This window comes from Budorcas taxicolor, chromosome 6 (assembly GCF_023091745.1).
Source record: "Budorcas taxicolor isolate Tak-1 chromosome 6, Takin1.1, whole genome shotgun sequence".
Lineage (NCBI taxonomy): Eukaryota > Metazoa > Chordata > Mammalia > Artiodactyla > Bovidae > Budorcas > Budorcas taxicolor.
Window position 1 is genome coordinate 31,804,456 of NC_068915.1, and position 19,693 is coordinate 31,824,148.

A 19,693-nucleotide genomic window follows, 5' to 3' on the forward strand; every position below is an offset into this window, starting at 1 on the left:
CCCAGGGACGGCGGAGCCTGGTGGGCTGCCGTCTATGGGGTCGCACAGAGTCGGACACGACTGAGTGACTTCACTTTCACTTTTCACTTTCATGCATTGGAGAAGGAAATGGCAACCCAGTCCAGTGTTTTTGCCTGGAGAATCCCAGGGACGGCGGGCGGAGCCTAGTGTGCTGCCGGCTATGGGGTCCCATACAGTCGGACGCGACTGAAGAGACTTCGCAGCAGCAGCAGCAAGACTACTTATATTCAGGCATAGTCTTGTCCATTCCAGTTCCTATTTTTGTAATTACATATAGAGTTCTTAATGGCTTCTCTTTTTCCCTTTTTCCTTCCTTCCTTCCCTCTTTCCTTTCCCTCCCAACCCCACATACACACCCACAAGCTATCAGAATATTTTAATTTGTTCATTCAACAAACATTTATTGACCTGCTTTTATATACCTGACAATGTACATGAAAAACAACTTGTGTTTTACCGGTATGTAGTTTAGAGGAGGAGTCAAACACTAGTGAAATTATTACAAAATATAGAGTTACAAGGAGTTCTGAGTGAAAGAACGTAGAAAATGAGGAATCAGATTATTCTGTAACTCCACAAAGCTGGTCCTTGATGTCACTGTTGAGATTAGATCATAAAATACTGTGACATTCGCTGTGTGCACACTCCCTCCCTCCCTCCCTCATCATTCTTTCCCAGGCTCCTGCTGCTGCTAAGTCGCTTCAGTCGTGTCCGACTCTGTGTGACCCCATAGATGGCAGCCCACCAGGCTCCCCCGTCCCTGGGATTCTCCAGGCAAGAACACTGGAGTGGGTTGCCATTTCCTTCTCCAATGCATGAAAGTGAAAAGTGAAAGTGAAGTCACTCAGTCGTGTCCGACTGCTAGCGACCCCATGGACTGCAGCCTACCAGGCTTCTCCATCCATGGGATTTGCCAGGCAAGAGTACTGCCTGCTAAATGTATTTATTCCTTCACAAACAGGTCCTATTTTCTGATAGAGAACTTATTAATGTTGATAAAATGGTTCCTGTGGAACTCCTCAAGAGCAGGAACTATATATATATATTTTTCTCTTTGCCTCCCTGGGATTAGCACAGTGCTTAGCTTACAATAAATGCTCAGTGATAGTTGTAGAGTCAAAGCTAATAGTTTAGGGTGTACCATATAATACTTTTACCTTTTTCTGATCTCAGATAACATTTCCATTTTTAGAGGCAAATAAGGCCTGCTTAAAATAATTCCCAAGAAGTTAGACTTATAATAAAATATTTTAGGAAAAGGAAAATTCTCTTAATATGATAGTTCAGTAGGTAGTTATCTGCTACACCCTCCTCATGGTGATTGCTTGGGAAAATTTACATGTTTCAGCAGAGTTTGGACTTTGCTTTGTGTGGTGTTGTTTTAATATAAACTACTTTGGTATATTTTCTATGTTTATATTTCTATGGGCCTAGTGATAGGTTTAGTTCAGATAGTAATTTTTTTCACTGTTGTTATTCTCCTATTTTTAAAAACTGGCTTCATTTCTTACTGTTATTTCTTTCCTTTAGAAGGTATTCTTTATTTAGTCTGTCTCTTTACCATGGCTTCATGCCCAGTTTTGTTAAATTTAAATTTCCAGGAATATCCATTAACTTAATTAATTTTGTAAAGATACTGTCCACATATTATTCAATCTAAAATGTTTTCAATTGTAAGATGCACAATTGTTTCACCTACCACTAACAAAGACAAAAAAAAATACAAATTTTAATTGCAGGAAGACATCAATTGAAAGATGCATCCTGATTCAAAGATATTAAAAGATGAAAAACTATGTTTTTGAATTTATAAAATACAGAAAATGCACCACCACAGCTCTAACACAAATTTCCAATCATATTTATACAAAGTTATACAATTATGTTTATGGTAGTTTAAGGCAAAATAATATTGCGTTATATATCAATGCAGAAGAAAGGCACTGCATTTTTTCAAAAATATTCTTAGAGCTTTGGATGTCCTGCTAGGATGAAACTCCCCAAAGTCAATATCTTTATCTGTTTTGCATGTACCCCAAGCAACTAGAAGAGGGCCCTCAACAGATACTTCTCAAATAAATTTATGAGTGAGTTTATGTTTCATTAGAGATGCCATATGTCTGTTTTAAGAAAACTAAATCAAGAAAATAAGAGTTATTAATCAGTGATCTCCTTCTAAATGCCAGTTTATGTTTTCCAGATATCTAGTAGTTTTTCTAACAGAATAGCTTCTTAAATCTTCCATTTGTCACCAACTTCTTTCCATTTTATTTTCATAAGGATTCATAATTATTATGATGATACTTACAACTCAGTGATGTTTCCAATAACTTTTGTGAATAACCATGAAAACACTGTATGGCATAATTGGTCACTTATGGTTATCCATAGTTGTACAACTTATGAAATGAAAAGGAAAAAATAATCCTAATAGAGGCCTCATATAAAGACAGTTGTTCCACTTGGTAAGCAGTAGAGATCGGTGGACCAAATATGGAAACAGAGTTTGGCAGAGGGAGATTTATTCACATTCTTTCTTTTCCTCCATTTCTAAGAAACTTATATGGCTTTGGTGATGGCTAAAAATAAAGTTATCCTTATGTGATGCCATTTTAAAAAAATGTTTTTAAATTATGAATTCAATAACATCTGTAATCTCAATAGTTACATTTAAAGTAAACCTAACGTGAATTTATTCTGATTCCAAAGACAGAATGTCAGAGAGGCTAAAGACATAGCCACTGGGATGAGGATCTTTGGGCTTGAAACTCATCTCTGGCTCTTGAGTTTTATGGACATGGAAATTTAGTTAATTCTTTGGAGCTCTGTTTTCATCCTTATATGTAATTAGCACATATCTTGTAGAGTTTTTTTAAGAATTAAATTAGTTAACACACATAAAGTTCTTAACAGGTCAGATCAAATAACAGGTGCTGAAGATGGTTTTTCCTTGTTGGCCCTCAAGTCCCTCACGGCCCTTTGTTGTGACCTAGGAAGAAGACCTTCATGGTCTTCATTACTTGGGCTCCCTTGCCCTCTGACTTCTGGTTGGATTTGTAATTGGAAATGAAAGAAGTAGATGGAAAGATAGGAGGAGTGACTTTAGAGCACCCCCCTCTCCATTTCTTCGCTGCCTAAATGTGATTTGAGTGCTTCTCCTCCAGCCTCTTCCCATAGCCAAGGTCACCACTTCTAAGATGCGGTCTCCCTTCCATGGCTCCAGCTTTGCTAGACTCTCTCCCACATCACATCAGTCTTTAGGGTTGCTGCACATCTAGGCCCTGACACTTCAACGCCCTTGTTGATTTATTCAACTTTATTTATATTATTTGTTAATAATCCCTTCATTTAATTCTCTTTACTTAACCATTTGAGTCCCATTCACTTGTCCCTGGCATCATAAACAATATAGTGCTGAATTCTTTAGTTTAAGATAAATATTAGATTATTTTTTTCAAGTGTATGAAGTATCTTTAGTAGTGATGGGAATGGGAGTTTCAAAACGTAAGCAAGAAAAATCAATTCTATTAACCTGTGTGTCTTTGATAACATTACTTTCCTAAGAAGTAAAAATCTGTGGGGTGTGTGTATGTGTGTGTGTGTCTCTGTATAACTGGGACTAGATTTTTGTTAGAATGGAATAAAGGCTAAGATACCTTCTCTCACGGCCTTTACACATGATCCCTCCCTCCTCTTTCTCTCTTTGGAAATGGCTAGTGGTAAATACTTGGAATACAAGGGGTTATCGTTTAGGTGACTCAATCAAGTCCAACATAGAATTCTGAGTTTCAGATTTAGTTGACATCATGATTTTAAAGTCACTGCATGGACTTAGGGAAGAGTGATTCTCAGTGTTGGGTGGAAGAAGCTTGCAAGGTCATATAAGTAGGAGCTACACCTGGAAAGGGTCTTGTAGGAAATAAATAAGAAAGTCATGGCTGCTTTCCATTCAAATAGGAATTACAGGAAGAACCAGAAAGCCTGAAAATTTATTAAGTACAATGGCTGTATACTGAGGAAGTTTAACAAGTGTAACAACCTTTTGCTCAACTGGGCACCCAACTCATAAATCCATATTGTACCACAGAAGACTTTAGGGAAACAAACTTTCCATATTCCTCTCACTAAGCACATTGAGGGTCAGTGCAGGGCTAAGCTTGAAGAAAACGGATCATTTACACGTCACAAAGGTGAGAATAGGGCACACGAAGGTATTAACACTGTGTGAGGCAATACCATTTCATGCACAAAACAGCAATCATTTTTCTTGGCCTAGAAATGAATTGAAAATAATTGGCTCTATGAAGCTTTCCCAGTAAAACTCACTTTCATCTTATTCAGGGTTAAGCATTTCTACCTCTCAAGAAAATCCTATAGCTACTCCAATTTTCACACTTATCACAGTAGGAATAGAGGGAGTAAATATAATGTTAAGGAGGAAGAAGTTAAGAGATCTGCAGTCTGACTTTTTTGATTTGAATCTCAATTCTCTCTGCTACTTACTATCTGTATAATCGTCCACATTTTTTTCAGCCTCTGTATGTTTCAGTTTCTTCAACCAGATTCTTGGGATCAGAATACTATTTATTTATCGGAAATAATATGAGGACTGAATAAGATCATACCTGAAAACAACTCAGTAGAGTATCTGCACATAGTTAGTATTAAATATATCTCAGCCATTTCGTTACATATATGCACCTCCCAGCAAAAGTCTATGTATAACTTGAGGCATAAATATGCACATAAGTATATGTGTCATTCATCTTATACCCATTACCAACTAACTCTATCCTACAGTAAGTACTAGATACATATTTAATGACTAAATAAGGCTAGCTTGCCTAAAAATATGTATGTCAAAGGCAAAAGCAAAGCACATATATTTTCTTTTATTGTGGTTTTCACCTGAGCTTCCATGTTAATCACTAGCGAAGAGACTATTATAGTTTATTATACTTTAAATACCTTTAAAAAAAATACTAGCAAATCAGTGAAAATGCATATCTACATTTTTGAGTATGCACAGAAGCACCTGCACAATTAAGGTTTCAAGTACTCATAATATAATTATTTGCCAAACAATGAAAATCTTGTTAAAACAATAGCTAAAGATAAATTATAGGCACCAAAAGGGAAGATAGACTCATTGTCTAAATTTCTTTTAATAGAGAGTATCACAGATCCTTCTTATAGACAATGAAATTATGTTGAGTCTGTTTAATTTGTATTAAACAATGTACAGAGGGCAGTCATTGCTGTTATAAATCCTGATAAACATTCAATTAGCATCAACACATCAAAAAAGACCACTTCTCTTGTTTACGAATTCTGTAATTTTTTTAGCCTATAAGAAAGAATTGTTAAAATTTAAAAACAAGTGGGTTTTTCTAAAGAAAACTGAAGTTAATAACTATGGTTTATTTGGTTTTGAAATGTATTATAAAGAAGCATGAGGTTAAACACATTGAGATAGGCAGGGAGAATGCATGTCTTCATCCCCTATGGCTATTTAGACAGCACCAATTTGAGCATTTTGCTATTGAAGACTATTTCTATTAACATTTTATTTATATATCATGTGAGAAAATAATATATAGAATAATTATAACAGTTACCACTTATTGCTTTTTCTACCAAATGGAATTATAATAAATGTTTCACGTGTATAATCCCATGTAATAGCCACAGAATCACTGGATGACAAACTCAAAACAACAGAATCATATCTGTCCATTTTAATTATTAGTGTCGCCAGGGATTAGTACTGAACTTAAATACAGTTGATACTCGATAAATAATTACTAAACAATAGGATGAGCTTCACTTTGAAGCAGGTCCTTCCCAGGAAAGTACTGTCTTAGTCTGCTAATGTTCCAGTGTTACTGAATGTACTGTATTTGATCAAATCCACCCTTGTTTGGCAGGGTTATCTTCACTTACATAGACCATCGAATTTCAGTGAGAGGATGCCTGAGAGAGAACTCCATCTTGTCATGTATAGAAAACTATAGAAGGATAGAAATCTGGTCTAAGCTGTCTAAGAAAGTTATAAAATTAGTACTATAATTAAAGAAAAAGTATGTAAAAGCCTGATTCTGACACACATAAATTGAAGGCTGGAAAATATGATAATTACAAGTACCATACAATGCATAGTTAGGATTTGTTAAAAGCTCTTTTACTGTTGTGATATCAGTTAATAAAACATAAAGAAATGAAGGATAAGATAATCTCCTAGAAGCCAAAACCACAAGGCTGAGATCAGACTTACCAGAACAGTCACCACGCGTAGAACCACTCCACGCATGTTATTCTCCAGTTTCTTGTCAGTCAGGGACCCATTCAGCCCTGTGACAGGATTCCAGCACCCAAGCTGAAAGATAAAATAGCTTGGTCACTTTTCTGCCTGAGGAACAGTCCAATCACCTATATATAGACCTTTCAGAGAACTGCAGGATAAATCTTGGAATAACATAACAGAAAGTGTCTTGTGCAGTTTTTCCTTTTTAATAGCAAATGAAGCAATCAAAAATGCTATTTCCTGCTTTAAATATCATATAGCATATGACAGTATCCAGTGGGCTTTAGGGGATTCACTGAAGACATTTGATTTAATGAGGAGTTATAAATACACCAATAATTCAGTCTCAGTGATACACTAATTAGAAAAATAATAGCACATATAATTCTAGCATAATGCCTGCTCTAATAAATCAATAACCGCACAAGTTAGATTTTCTTACAGTTTAAATGGTTTTAATTAGATCTTACATTGCTTTTATTGGGGAAAAGGCTGGTTTTTAATGTGGTTAGAGGGGTCACAGTTTTTATTTGAGAAAAATAAAACATGTATAAGGCTTTGTTGTTTTCAAATATCCACAGTACATAAAACAATGTAATTTGACTTTTTTGTCAGTGCTATCAATCTACATGGGAGATTTTGGCAGCAGTCTTTCCCTTAAAGTCTTGCAATGATTTACTGCTCTTTGCTCTCCAAAGTACTGGTGTAATTTTACATTCTCATGTAGTTGTTATCTCTTGTAACATCCAAATCTGAGAGCTACCAGTTTAAAAATTACTGCATATAAATTCCAACGGGATAAAAATGGATGACTCTCAATTCAAAAATAAGGAGGAAAGAGAGATGTTGTGATTTGAATTAGCAGATAACTGCTCAAGAAGTGAAGCTGCAGAGATTGTTGCAACACACATCTTGGGAAGATATATCATTAATCCTGATGCCAGTCCCATGGGCCTTCTCATTTGGGAACTTATTCCATATTTGCATGCTTTAAAAATGTAATAGAACGTTAGTCATATTCAGAGACTATTTTGATCAATTGAATGGCTTATGGGGCACCTGGTTATTTGCGCTGCTTCCTGTTAAAGACTGTATTATTTGCTTGTATTGCATTTTGTTCGAAGCTTCTGAAGTCATCAATATACCGGCAAGTCTTCCTCACAAATAAACAAGGTGCTTCCTATTAAAACTCATGTTTCTTTTTAAGCTCCTCAAAAGGTGCTTAATTAAGAAAACTAAAATGTATACAATGTATCTTAAGAGAAGGGGTTGTCACATGTAAGCAAAAAGCCAGCTTTTTCCGTATTAAAATAATTTGGAAAAAGCTGCTAATTGTTGGTTTCAACTGTAAAAGCACATTAAATTCAAACAATGATGTGTCATTTTTAGTTACATAAAAGTCTAATTAGAACTTAGATCCAATTAGCAAATCCAAATGTGTTGAAAGTCTAATTATCAGAGATATTGCAGTCCTCTTGCCAAATTTAAAACCTTATGAAATTTCTTTTGAGTTTTTGTTCTCTTCTGAGATCAACCAGTCAATCCTCAATTATTATCATTGATGTGCACTTTTTCTAATTACTTCTTCAAGAAGAGTTTAATTTCACAGACCAAATAATATTGGTGGAAAAAGATCTAAAACAAAGTAAAAAGCTAAATTTCCAATGCTCTATCCACCTTTTACAATTACATTACCTAATTCTAAGTAAATGAATAGCTTTTAGGACATCATCTTATTCATGACTAGTAGATCTCAACTGCCAAAGTAAACACAGGGTTTTTTTTCTCCCTTGGAGTTATTTTTTAAGTTTGATGAACTTATTGCCAGTTTGCCTAAATAAATTACATTTGTTAGTGCCAACTTGAACACAACATTTTGGTGTATTAATTAGTCAAAATATTTACTACTGGAACAACAAAACCTGATAAGCAGTTTGTTTCAATAATGCTCTGGACAATTAAAATTATATAATTTCCATCTTCTTCTTCATTATGTCTTCCTTTAAACAGAACTAAATGCAGTCAATGATTTAAAAATTCTAAAGTACTCTAGTATTGGGGGATTTGAAATATTGATAATGAAATAGGATTTGAAGGAAGTAGAGGAGGTGGCTATACCTTCTGACCTTGGCAGTGACTTAAACATTACCTGTTTATATATATATATACATATATATATATATATATATGTATATATATATATAATGTTTCTTTTGTCTCTCTCCTCTCTCTGTCTTTCACTTTTTTTGTGTTTTTTCCTCCCACTGATTTCTTCCAGTGGCCATGCATGGCCACTAACCCCATCCCGCCTTTTGGAGAATTGCTTTCTTTTTTCATCCCTAGACAACTGCTTTCCCTTTTTCATCCCCCAACTTTTTTCGTGACTCTGACTCTCTGGTCTAGCAATTGTTAATAATGGGTTGTTTGACCTGAGCCAATAAAAGTCCTTCCTTGGAGGTTTATTTTTAATATCAAGTGTGTGCATGGTGGGCAGATCAATAAGTTGATATGAAGTTTTTTTAATGTTTTGCCAGATTCTCTCATATATACTACAGAACATATAATTTTCTCCTTTGCTTTATGAAGGTCTTTCACCTTTCTGTTTTCTTTCTTCTTTTTTGCCATCCTTCTCACATGTCTATGGATTATAGCACTTAAAAAGTTGAAAAGTTGTTCCTGTTCTTAATGAAAGCAGTCTAGATTTTAAGACTATTAACTTTTTTTACTCAACTCAGGTTTCCTTTCATATTCACTTGTTCTGATGCTTAATATTAGCTAAATGCTAGCTGTAGTCACCAAGAACTAGAGATGGAATTTTGACATACAGAAATTCAGGATACAGACTCTCTGGAAAACTAGAAATAAAGAATATCACATATAAACACAGTCATAACAAAGAAATTATTAAGAAATTAATACTAATTTCTACATTGAATAGAACTTGTTTAAAAAACATTTTTTTGGTAATACTTTCTATGTGTCAGCCATGGTACTGGGGCTTTTCATGTGTGTCTGTCCTTAGTCATTCAGTCGTGTGCAACTCTTTGGAACTCCATGGACTGCATCGCACCAGGCATCTCTGTCCATGGGATCTTCAGGCAAGAATACTGGAGTGGGTTGCCATTTCCCTAGGCTGCCACATAACATTAAGCAGAGTTCCATGTGCTATACAGTAGGTCCTTGTTGGTTATCCATTTTAAATATAGCAGTGTGTACATGACCATCCCAAACTCTTAATTGATATTTTGGCAATAAAATTTAAAAGGCAAATTATCACCATTATCATCATTTTTATAAAAATAATTATAACACATACATAGTGCACATGCATGAATGCTCATTCACTCAGTCATGTTTGACTCTCTGCAATCCTAAGGACTGTTAGCCCACCAGGATCCTCTGTCCATGGGATTTTCCCAGCAAGAATACTGGAGCAGGTTGCCATTTTCTTCTCTAGGGGATCTTCCTGATCTAGGGATCGAACCCAGGTCTCCTGAGTCTCCTGCATTGCAGGTGGATTCTTTACTGCTGAGCCACCAGGAAAGCCCCATGTAGTGCACAGTATGTACTAATCATCTGTAAAGTGAAATCACTCAGTCATGTCCAACTCTTTGTGACCCCATGGACTGTAGCCTACCAGGTTCCTCCATCCATGGGATTTTCCAGGCAAGAATACTGGAGTGTGTTGCCATTTCCTTCTCCAGGAGATCTTCCCAACCCACAGACTGAACTTGGGTCTTCCGCATTGTAGGCAGACACTTTACTGTCTGAGCTACTAGGAGCTGTGCATATATTGATTATTTCTCAAAACCACCAAATGATGAAGGTATCGATATTACTCCATTACAATGGATGATTTTATACATCTTTTTGAAGGATTACTCAAGGATTGAGATTCCTTAATTTCTGTTCATACCCAAGCATCTCCCTGAGATTCACTTCAAGCTATCCTGTTTGATTATAAAAACTTCTTCCAATAATAAGCCATAAAAATGGGTTAGGTTCACATAGATTCAAACTGAATTCGTCTCTACAGTGGGTCATAGCCCTTGCAGCAGAGCAAGATTGACAGGAAAATTGTTAGATAAAATCTAGAATTTCACCCAGGTTTAAGAGTGAGACTTACCTAACAACTTCTCTGGTTCATTGTTTGAAATGTCTTTAGCTTAACTTTGCTTCAGAGGTTGTTTTTGTCTGGTTGTTTTTGTTTTAAACAATGAGCCCAGAGACTAACAAAGATAATGCACACAAAATTTCATACTATCTATTTGGCTGAGCATTTTCTAAGTAAAAATAATAAAAGTGGGCCCTGCGGCACATGAGATTTACAGAAAGTTGCACTGCTGATGGCAAAACAAGACGCATTATCTTCCATGGTCTGACCGTCTAGAGAACGTTTAGAAGGGATTAAAAAATAAAGACCAATTCAATTTCCTTTCAATTACAGTATATCGATTTCCTATAGTATTTTCCGGTGATTGCCTAAAGTCATTTTAAAACCTTAAAATGCTTAATGCTTTAATTATTTCCTTCACTGAAGCTTTAGCAATAATAACCTTGCAGCTTTCTGTTCAAATCAATGTAATATCTGTTCAACAAACTGGCTGATGCGTGTGCATGAGCACAGTAGCATGCTCCTAACATCATGTACTGTGTCATTAGGAAATGACCAAGTTTTACACGTTTACTCTTTCCCCTCAGTGTTTCCACTTTTTATTTTTCCATGGGCTTTAAAGGGTGACATTTGACTTGGGCTTTACATCACTATTTTTCAGGCAGTGTTTCAATGTCAAAAAGAGCTGAACTGTTCAACTTCAATTTTACACTCACTAGTTTGTAGGCTTTAATAACAGGAGTTAAGAGAGCTCTTAATTGAATACCAAACAATTCCCTACATGTATTACATTGTATTCATAGGGAACAAGCCCAGACAGGTTATAGCACCATAGCTTCAGATTCAGGACACAAAATATCCACAGCACTGGGGACCTTGCACTCCCCCAAACTACATTTGCTTTCTCAGCCTTCAGAGGAAAAGAGGGAACAACAAAATCTGGGCAAAGTACCTGAAAGCTAGCCATTTAGAAATGCACAGCATTATTTGGTAGGTATTATTTCTGTAATGGGATAGAAAGTATAAGAAAAAAATATATATGGCAGGTTGACTCAGATACATGTTTTATAGAGTTAAATTGGAATTTTTTTTTGACATGCATATAAATGCAGTGTAATCAGTGTAAATGCATAGTAATCCTTCCAATGATACATTTCTTTATGGTATTCCCACCTGTAAAATAGGTTCGATTTGTTAGACTTGCTCACTGGGGGATGATTACTTCCTCCTAAGATTTTATTCCTACAGCTTGGTCATTACCATGAAGTAAGAGTCGTTCTTTATATTACATGGACTAGCCTTAGCACTTGAGTTTCCTTCAGGAGAAAATGAAAAGTCAGAAAAAAAAAAGTACCTGTTTCCACAGCTTATATATCCCTGCCTGCTGCTGAAGACAAAAACTTCTGGACTAGGTAACAATGAACAGGTACAACGAGACAAACTTGTTAACTGATTTCCATAAATTAAGACTATAAACATGGAATATATATATTAAATATATACAGGAATGTATTTGCATATTTATATAAATATATAGAAAATATAGTTCAAAATTGTTTACGGCCGCAGTATAACCACTTGCAGTCGTCAGCTGGTATTTGACTGGTTTCATGGTCTATATCCCTATCTGCTCAGTCGTGACCAACTCTTTGTGATCCCATGGACTGTATCAAGCCAGACTCCTCTGTCCATGTAATTCTCTAGGCAAGAATACTGGACTGGGTTGCCATTTCCTTCTCCAGGGATCTTCCCAACTTAGAGATTGCATCTCCCGCACGGCAGGCAGATTCTTTACCATCTGAGCCACCAGGGAAGACGGTTTAATGATACTCTGCCATTGTTATATGTTTTCCCTTCTTTTATAACTCTCACTGTAAAATTACTATTATATAATAATTAGAGAAAATATCGCATAGCAGTTAAGATCAGGAACTCTGGAACCAGATTGTGTTCAAGGACCTGCTCTGATACTTGCCGGGTGTGGCCATTGGGGCTCTGATCCCTCTCAAGTGGGAAGAATAAAAATGACTTCCTCATAGGTCTGGTGGGACTATTAACTGACTTAACATATGTTAAACATTTAGAAATGTTCCTGGCACATAAAGACTAGAGAATTGTTCCTTATTATTATTCCTATGTAATCAGTATGTTTTTATTCCTCTCTTAGCCTTATCATCTGGGGTCACTCCCTTGTTTCAGTGATGAAACGTACCTCAAAAGTGTGGTTCTCAAGATTGGCTGCACATTATAATGACCTGAAAGCTCTATACAATTCTGATGTCCTGCCTAACTCCAGAACAATTAAATCCTAATTTCCACTACTCTAAAACTTGATCTAACACCCAGGGAATGCAATCCCATAAAATGGCTACTTAACCTTATTGACTAAAGGCATCCTTTTTACTGGCTACCTATGCAAAAGCTAACTAGCGACACTTCCTAAAATAAACAGGCTCTTTTATTTTTCTTGTTTTAAGTAGTATCAGTTCAGTTCAGTCGCTCAGTCGTGTCCGACTCTTTGCGACCCCATGAATTGCAGCACGCCAGGCCTCCCTGTCCATCACCATCTCCCGGAGTTCATTCAGATTCACGTCCATCGAGTCCGTGATGCCATCCAGCCATCTCATCCTGGGTCGTCCCCTTCTCCTCCTGCCCCCAATCTCTCCCAGCATAGTAGACAATAGACTCTGAACCTGAATAACGCTTACCTTGTCTGTTGTTGTAGTCCTAGTCCTTATCATAGCTTTGGTGTGTTGGTACATGATTGGTCCTAATAGAGATCTGATAAATGAAATGCATATATCACAATTCCTTCTGTCCTCTTTATTATTTTACCTTTTGGGCTTTCTAGTTTGACATGAATAAAAACCAAAATATCCCAAATCTGATACTGTGTTCAACTATATAATATTGTATCTCTGACAATTTTTGTGATTCTTCAGGACAATTGCTCCACACTAAAATTCAATTAGCTCTCTTTTTCTTTCCCAATAACATTTCGGTACTTATCGATTATGATCTGATAAAAGTGGTTGGATTTCTTCTCTTTCATTCCATGCTACCTTGAGATGTTTTAAAGGGGATCTTCATTTTAAAACCACATTAGAAGTGTCAATCTTTCCTATGTCTTCATCTTAATGATCTGTAGGTGCCCAATGCCTTCTATGATAGTGTTTTGTACCAGTAAAACAATTATTTTTATAGAACTTGCATGATTTAATGTAAAGTTATTGCCCTTTAGATCTTTGTTCCCAAACAACCAAAACCTCATGCCTAGATGTACCCTTATGCTCTACTCTCTCTTTAATATCTGTTTAGATATCTCAAAGGCACCTCAAGTATCATAAGAGTAGGCTCATAATTCACCTTTACCAGTTCCACTAGCCAGCAACCAAGAAGTCAGTCTTATCATCTCTCATACTTTATCCATTGCCAGTCTGCAATTTCAAGTCCTTAAAAACAAAACAAAACAAAACTTTCAAACCCACTCCACTTCATCTCCTTGCCATCATCCTAGTCCAAGCTAATTTTATAGCTTCTCTTTTACAATATTTACACTGCAAGCATAAACATACATTTCGATATGATGTCCTCTCTGATGGTCTTTCTGTAGTTTTCTATTTTTCTCAAGACAAAGACTAAACTTCTAATATGATTTGTCACATTTTAGAGTCACAGTCTCAGGTCATGCCACATTCCCTCTCATTCTTTGGACTCCAATCACTTGTCTTACTTCAAATTTCTTGAGTTAGACATAATCCTCTTGCCTTAAGGATTAACCACTTGAGAAGTTAAAAAAACAGTCCCAATGCCAAAGCCATATGCCATGTTAAATAAATCAGAAAGTGTTGAAAGCGTTAGTCACTCAGTCATGTCCAACTCTTTGCAATTCCATGGACTGTAGCCCGCCAGGCTCCTCTGTCCATGGGGATTCTTCAGGCAAGAATACTGGAGTTAGTTGCCATGCTCTCCTCCTTCCTGACCTAGGGACTGAACCTAGGTCTCCCACATTGCAGGCAGATTCTCTGACATCCAAGCCACCAGGGAAGCCCCAAATCAAAAATTCTGGGGAATTTTCAGGTATCAGTATTTTTCAAAAATTTCTAAGATGATTCCAAAGTTTAGTCAAATTTGGTAATCAATGGTTTTAAAGATACAGTCTTACTTGACTGGAAGAATCTTAGAAACTTGCCATTCTTCTGTGAATTACTGAATTCACTCTTACTCATCCTATAGACCTCAATGCAAACATCTACAGTCTGAGGTAAACCTTCCCTGACAATCTGATCCACCCCCAGGCTAGCTCATGTCCTTTCAATACAGCATCAAGTTCCTCTGTTTATAGTAATATCATAATTAAAATTTTAATCTGTATTTTATATTATTAATATTTATTGCACCAATTATCTGTAAGTTTCCATGGAGTCAGGAAGATTGATGTTTTGTATCATTCACTTTATTAAATACATAATTCCTGGCACAAAGTGGGGCTTCAATTTTTATTGAGTACTAAACAAATTTAGATGATTTTTAAATGAGAAACTTAATATTTATCTTTCAGCAGTCGCTGATTGTTTCCTAAATGATGTCTTAAATGAGGATCGTAATGATATGGCCAAGACACTAGGCTGTCAGCTTATAGCTGAGCTTTTTTTTGTTTGTTTTAATTTGGAAGGAAGATTTGCAACTCTCATTCTTCCTGGGTACAAATTGGTGAACTCTGCATAAAGATCAGGGAATGCTTTTTAAAAACCTTCAATGTGAGGAATATGATCTTACCTAACTCTGTAGAGAATAAGTTGTCATATTAGGGCTATAATGGAAAACATATAAAAACAATAGCAATAATAAAAATAGCATGTAGCTTATGAAAGGTGCTTCTTCTATTCCAGGCCTCATTTTAAGGCATATACTTATTCCATCTCAATAACAAGAGATCCACTATATACCCAGGAAATACACACTGTTGAAACTTTGGAGAATGAAACATCACCCATCTAGCAGAAAGCCCTCCTGAGAACAGAGAAGGCTCTTGAGAAATCCAGCCCCTGGCTAAAAACCTATATATGATTTTGTTTAAACCTAACCATAGGCAATTACAAAGGCTTTACCTGACAGGTCTGTTGAAGGGAATTTCTGTCAAGGAACTCAGGCCTTTTGGCCCGCCATACTTTTATTTATATTTGTATTGTTAGCCTAGGAGCCTCTATTCAGAGGCCTCACTACTGGAACCCTGGGCTCTGAGAACATCCTATTCACAGAAAGGGGTAACCTTGAGAATATGTTATTTCATTATTAAATAACACTCAGTACTTGTCCCAGAGAAGGCAATGGCACCCCACTCCAGTACTCTTGCCTGGAAAATCCCATGGATGGAGGAGCCTGGTAGGCTGCAGTCCATGGGGTCACTGAGGGTTGGACATGACTGAGCAACTTCACTTTCACGCATTGGAGAAGGAAATGGCAACCCACTCCAGTGTTCTTGCCTGGAGAATCCCAGGGACAGGGGAGCCTGATGGGCTGCCATCTATGGGGTCACACAGAGTCGGACACGACTGAAGTGACTTAGCAGCAGCAGCAGCAGCAGCAGTACTTGTCCATTCCTAGCCCTTCCTTTCTTCCTTCCTTCCTCTCCATTCCCCACTCAGGTCCATAAAACTGATCCTCTTGATTGGGATTCTTCCAGCAGTGACACAATTCCCCCATCCCATCTGTGCTGTTATACTGACTGTCTCTCAGTGTCATCCTATAGACAAAAGTCAAACATTTGGGAAGCAATGAGTTTTTTTTATAGACTTGCTTTTCCTTTGGCAGGGTTTCTGAAACCCAGGTTTGATACTTGGGTCACTAAGATCTCTTGAAGAAGGGAATGGAAACCCACTCCAGTATTCTTTCCTGGAGAATCCTATGGGCAGAGGAGCCTGGTGGGCTTCAATCCATGGGGTGGCAAAAAGTCAGACACAATTGAGCAAATAACACTGTAATTTCCTATGACAGTAGCGAGTAAAGCCTTAATTCCCACTTGCATTTCGACTTGCTGTCTTAATCAACTACACCCACACCATGGCAGGGCAGCTCTCCCAGGTCAGTCTTGACATCTCTCACTTTATAATGGCAGTTCATGTCTACTGATAGTTCCTATGAAGCAAGCATTGTCCCAAGTCTTGGATACCACTTAATTTGCTTTTCTGCTGTAATCTTATGTAGCCAGTATCATTATCCTAATTTTAATATATAAGAAAATTGAGATTAGAGAGTTTAAATGACCAGGCCACTCTCCTAACAAGTGAAATAGTGAGGATTTAAACTCAGGCAGTGTAGCCCCAGAAAACACTAGGTCTTTCTAACCTCAAGTAGCAAGATACTTCTCAGAAATAATGCAGCAAGGGGGCTTAAAAACAGTCTTCATGGATTTTGAGTGCTCATTTCCCCAGTTTAGTTCTATTTGTGTTGTGGAGTCCTTGAGAAACTGAAATTTCCTTATAACAACTTTTTTTTTTGGTCTCAACTATTTACTTTGGGTTTCTGTCACACAGGGTTCCCAGGTAGCTCTAGTGGTAAAGAATCTGCCTGACAATGCAGGAGATAGACAAGACATGGATGGGTTCGATCCCTGGGTTAGAAAGATCCCCTAGAGAAGGGGTTGGCAACCCACTCCAGTATTATCCCCTGGAGAATCCTATGGACAGAGGAGCCTAGTGGGCTATTGTCCATAGGATTGCAAAGAGTCAGACACAACTGTAGTGACTTAGCATGCACATGGATTTATACCTAAAGTATATGGACATTGTTCTAGGTTGTATGAATACATTCTATAACTAAGTCAATGTAGGAAAAGAAAGATATTTTTGAAAGGAGGGCAAACAGTAAAGAACATTGGATTGGGTGTTAGAAGGTTTTACTCCGAATAAGAATCATACTTTTTGAATCTTAGCATTTTCTTCTGAAAGTGAAATGGTTTGTTAATGTAAATGAATTCCAAACTCATTTCTCACAACTCACAACCTGTTAGTGATTGGCTCTACTTTAAGGGTAGATTTTTTTGTCATATGAGCAAATCAATTAAAAAACATTTAAAACCAAGTAAGGATTATTGTTATTGACAAAGGGGAAACTCATGGAATCATTTATATCCTCCTATTAAACTGAAAGCCTCACAAAGGCTTAGCCAGGTTTATTTGTTGATGCAAACTAAGCACCCGTATGGTTCACACACAACAAATATTTGTTGAATGCATGAATGGGTCTTATTTTTCTCAAAGAATAAATTAAATTTCAGTATCTTGAGGATTTTGCAGCACTCAAATTTTATCTCAAGGTAAGGAATAGATCAGCTAATCTCATAAAATCCTGTCTAGCTTTGTGATTCTACAATTGTTTAATATGACTGGATATATATGAAGTGTCATTCCTGTGATGGGCAAGAGAGGATTTCTCATTCAAATTTTCCAAAATAACTCTGACTATAAGCAGTAGAATCAGCCACTTCAATCAGTTTATCTTATGCTAATGCTGACATGACACTTTTGTCCAGGTCACCCTGTAATTCTTCCTTTCCAGCTCCCTCTTAATCAGAACTGTGCTTACGTGCAAAATGAGAGTGGAGTGCTTGAATTTCCTGGGTAGCTGTGAATCATCAAATGATTGACTATGCCTCTAAGCATTCTTAACTAGTTCTGAACATAATTTTTATTTCATTGTAAAATATTACAAACATTCAAGCAATTGAAACTTCCATAAATCAGGCATGTTTTAAAATGCTGCTGCTGCTACTGCTGCTAAGTCACTTCAGTCGTGTCTGACTCTGTGTGACCCCCTAGATGGCAGTCCACCAGGCTCCCCTGTCCCTGGGATTCTCCAGGCAAGAACACTGGAGTGGGTTGCCATTTCCTTCTCCAGTGCATGAAAGTGAAAAGTGAAAGGGAAGACGCTCAGTCATGTCCGACTCTTTGTGACCCCATGGACTGCAGCCTTCCAGGCTGCTCCATCCATGGGATTTTCCAGGCAAGAGTACTGGAGTGGGGTGCCATCGCCTTCTCTGGCCATTGCCTTCTAGTATACTTCAAAAAGAGTTAACACTACTTTGTGGATTTATTTGTTTTTCTAATTGCTCTTTTCTAAATAGTATTCTGTCTATATACTTCCATTGGCAATTATTACCTATAATTGCATATATACTGGAGAAGGCAAAAGGGATGACACATGATTCTGAATGTGGGCCTGGGTCTTAAGAGATCTTATATCATTTTTTCCCCCATTTTTAGAAGCCAGAAACAAGTTTTGGCTTGTAGCTTTTTTCTTTTGCCTTCTCCAGTATATATGCAAGTTTTCAAAAAGGAATGGATTAGAATTCTTGGTAATGACAGACTATGTGGAAAGAAAAAGAAACCACATGGAAGAGAACTAAAGAACAGGAATCAACAGCTAATGCCCAGGCACCAGACATGAGTGACACCATCTTGGATTCTCTGGCCCCAGCTGAGTAATATCAGTCAACACCATGCGGAGCACAGGTGATCCATCCCCACTGGGGCAAGGCTGAATACCAGACCCACAGAATCCTTAGAAATAAAATAGCTTTTGCTTTAAGCCAATAATATTGGGGCTGTTTTGTTACTCAGTAATAAATAATTGAGACCCAAGGTTTATGGGAAGTCAATAGTTGCCTTTCCCTCTGAAGTTGACTGGAAAATTTCAAGGCTTCTAGAAAGCAGTAGGAAGTTGAATATATGTACATGTGTGAGGAATTTTCTTTTCTTTCCCCAGTACGTTCCTTTATATTATAAAGCTTTTAAAAGAGAGAGAGAGAGAGAGAGAGAGAGAGAGAGAGAGAGAGAGAGAGAGAGAGAGAGAGAGAGAGATGGTGGAGGAATAGGTGAACATGGAGTATATCTCTCTCCATTGATACATCAGGAATACACCTTCACACACAGATGTGCATGGAGAACACCATCTGAGAGTGGACAGGAGTACCTGACCAGTAGGAAAGACTATATAAACCACACAAAACTCGGTAGGATGAAGGAACTCAGGGGGAAAACAGGAGTGTTAATAGGATTGGACCTGCCCTCAGTGGATGGGGGAACTGAAGCAGGTGTCCAATCCCCGCATCAGGGCAATTGTCTAAGTCAGTGGAGAAATATTTAAGGCTGAGAGTGAAACAGCTGATCGGTGGCAGCCTAAATGGAATGAGAATCAGACAGTCCTGGCTGCAGCCATACATATCCCGGACAGGGATGCAGCTTCCCTGGAAG

The 19,693-nt window shown here is 37.3% G+C and overlaps 1 protein-coding gene across 1 annotated transcript in view; it reads right to left on the reverse strand.

Moving 5' to 3' along the window:
- The window catches only part of GRID2 (glutamate ionotropic receptor delta type subunit 2), a 1,620,720-nt gene that overhangs the window by 384,353 nt on the left and 1,216,674 nt on the right, over positions 1-19,693 (reverse strand). The window contains exon 9 of the mRNA XM_052642062.1: positions 6,296-6,397. Coding sequence (XP_052498022.1) covers positions 6,296-6,397 — 102 coding nt within the window. The remainder of the gene's footprint in view (positions 1-6,295; positions 6,398-19,693) is intronic.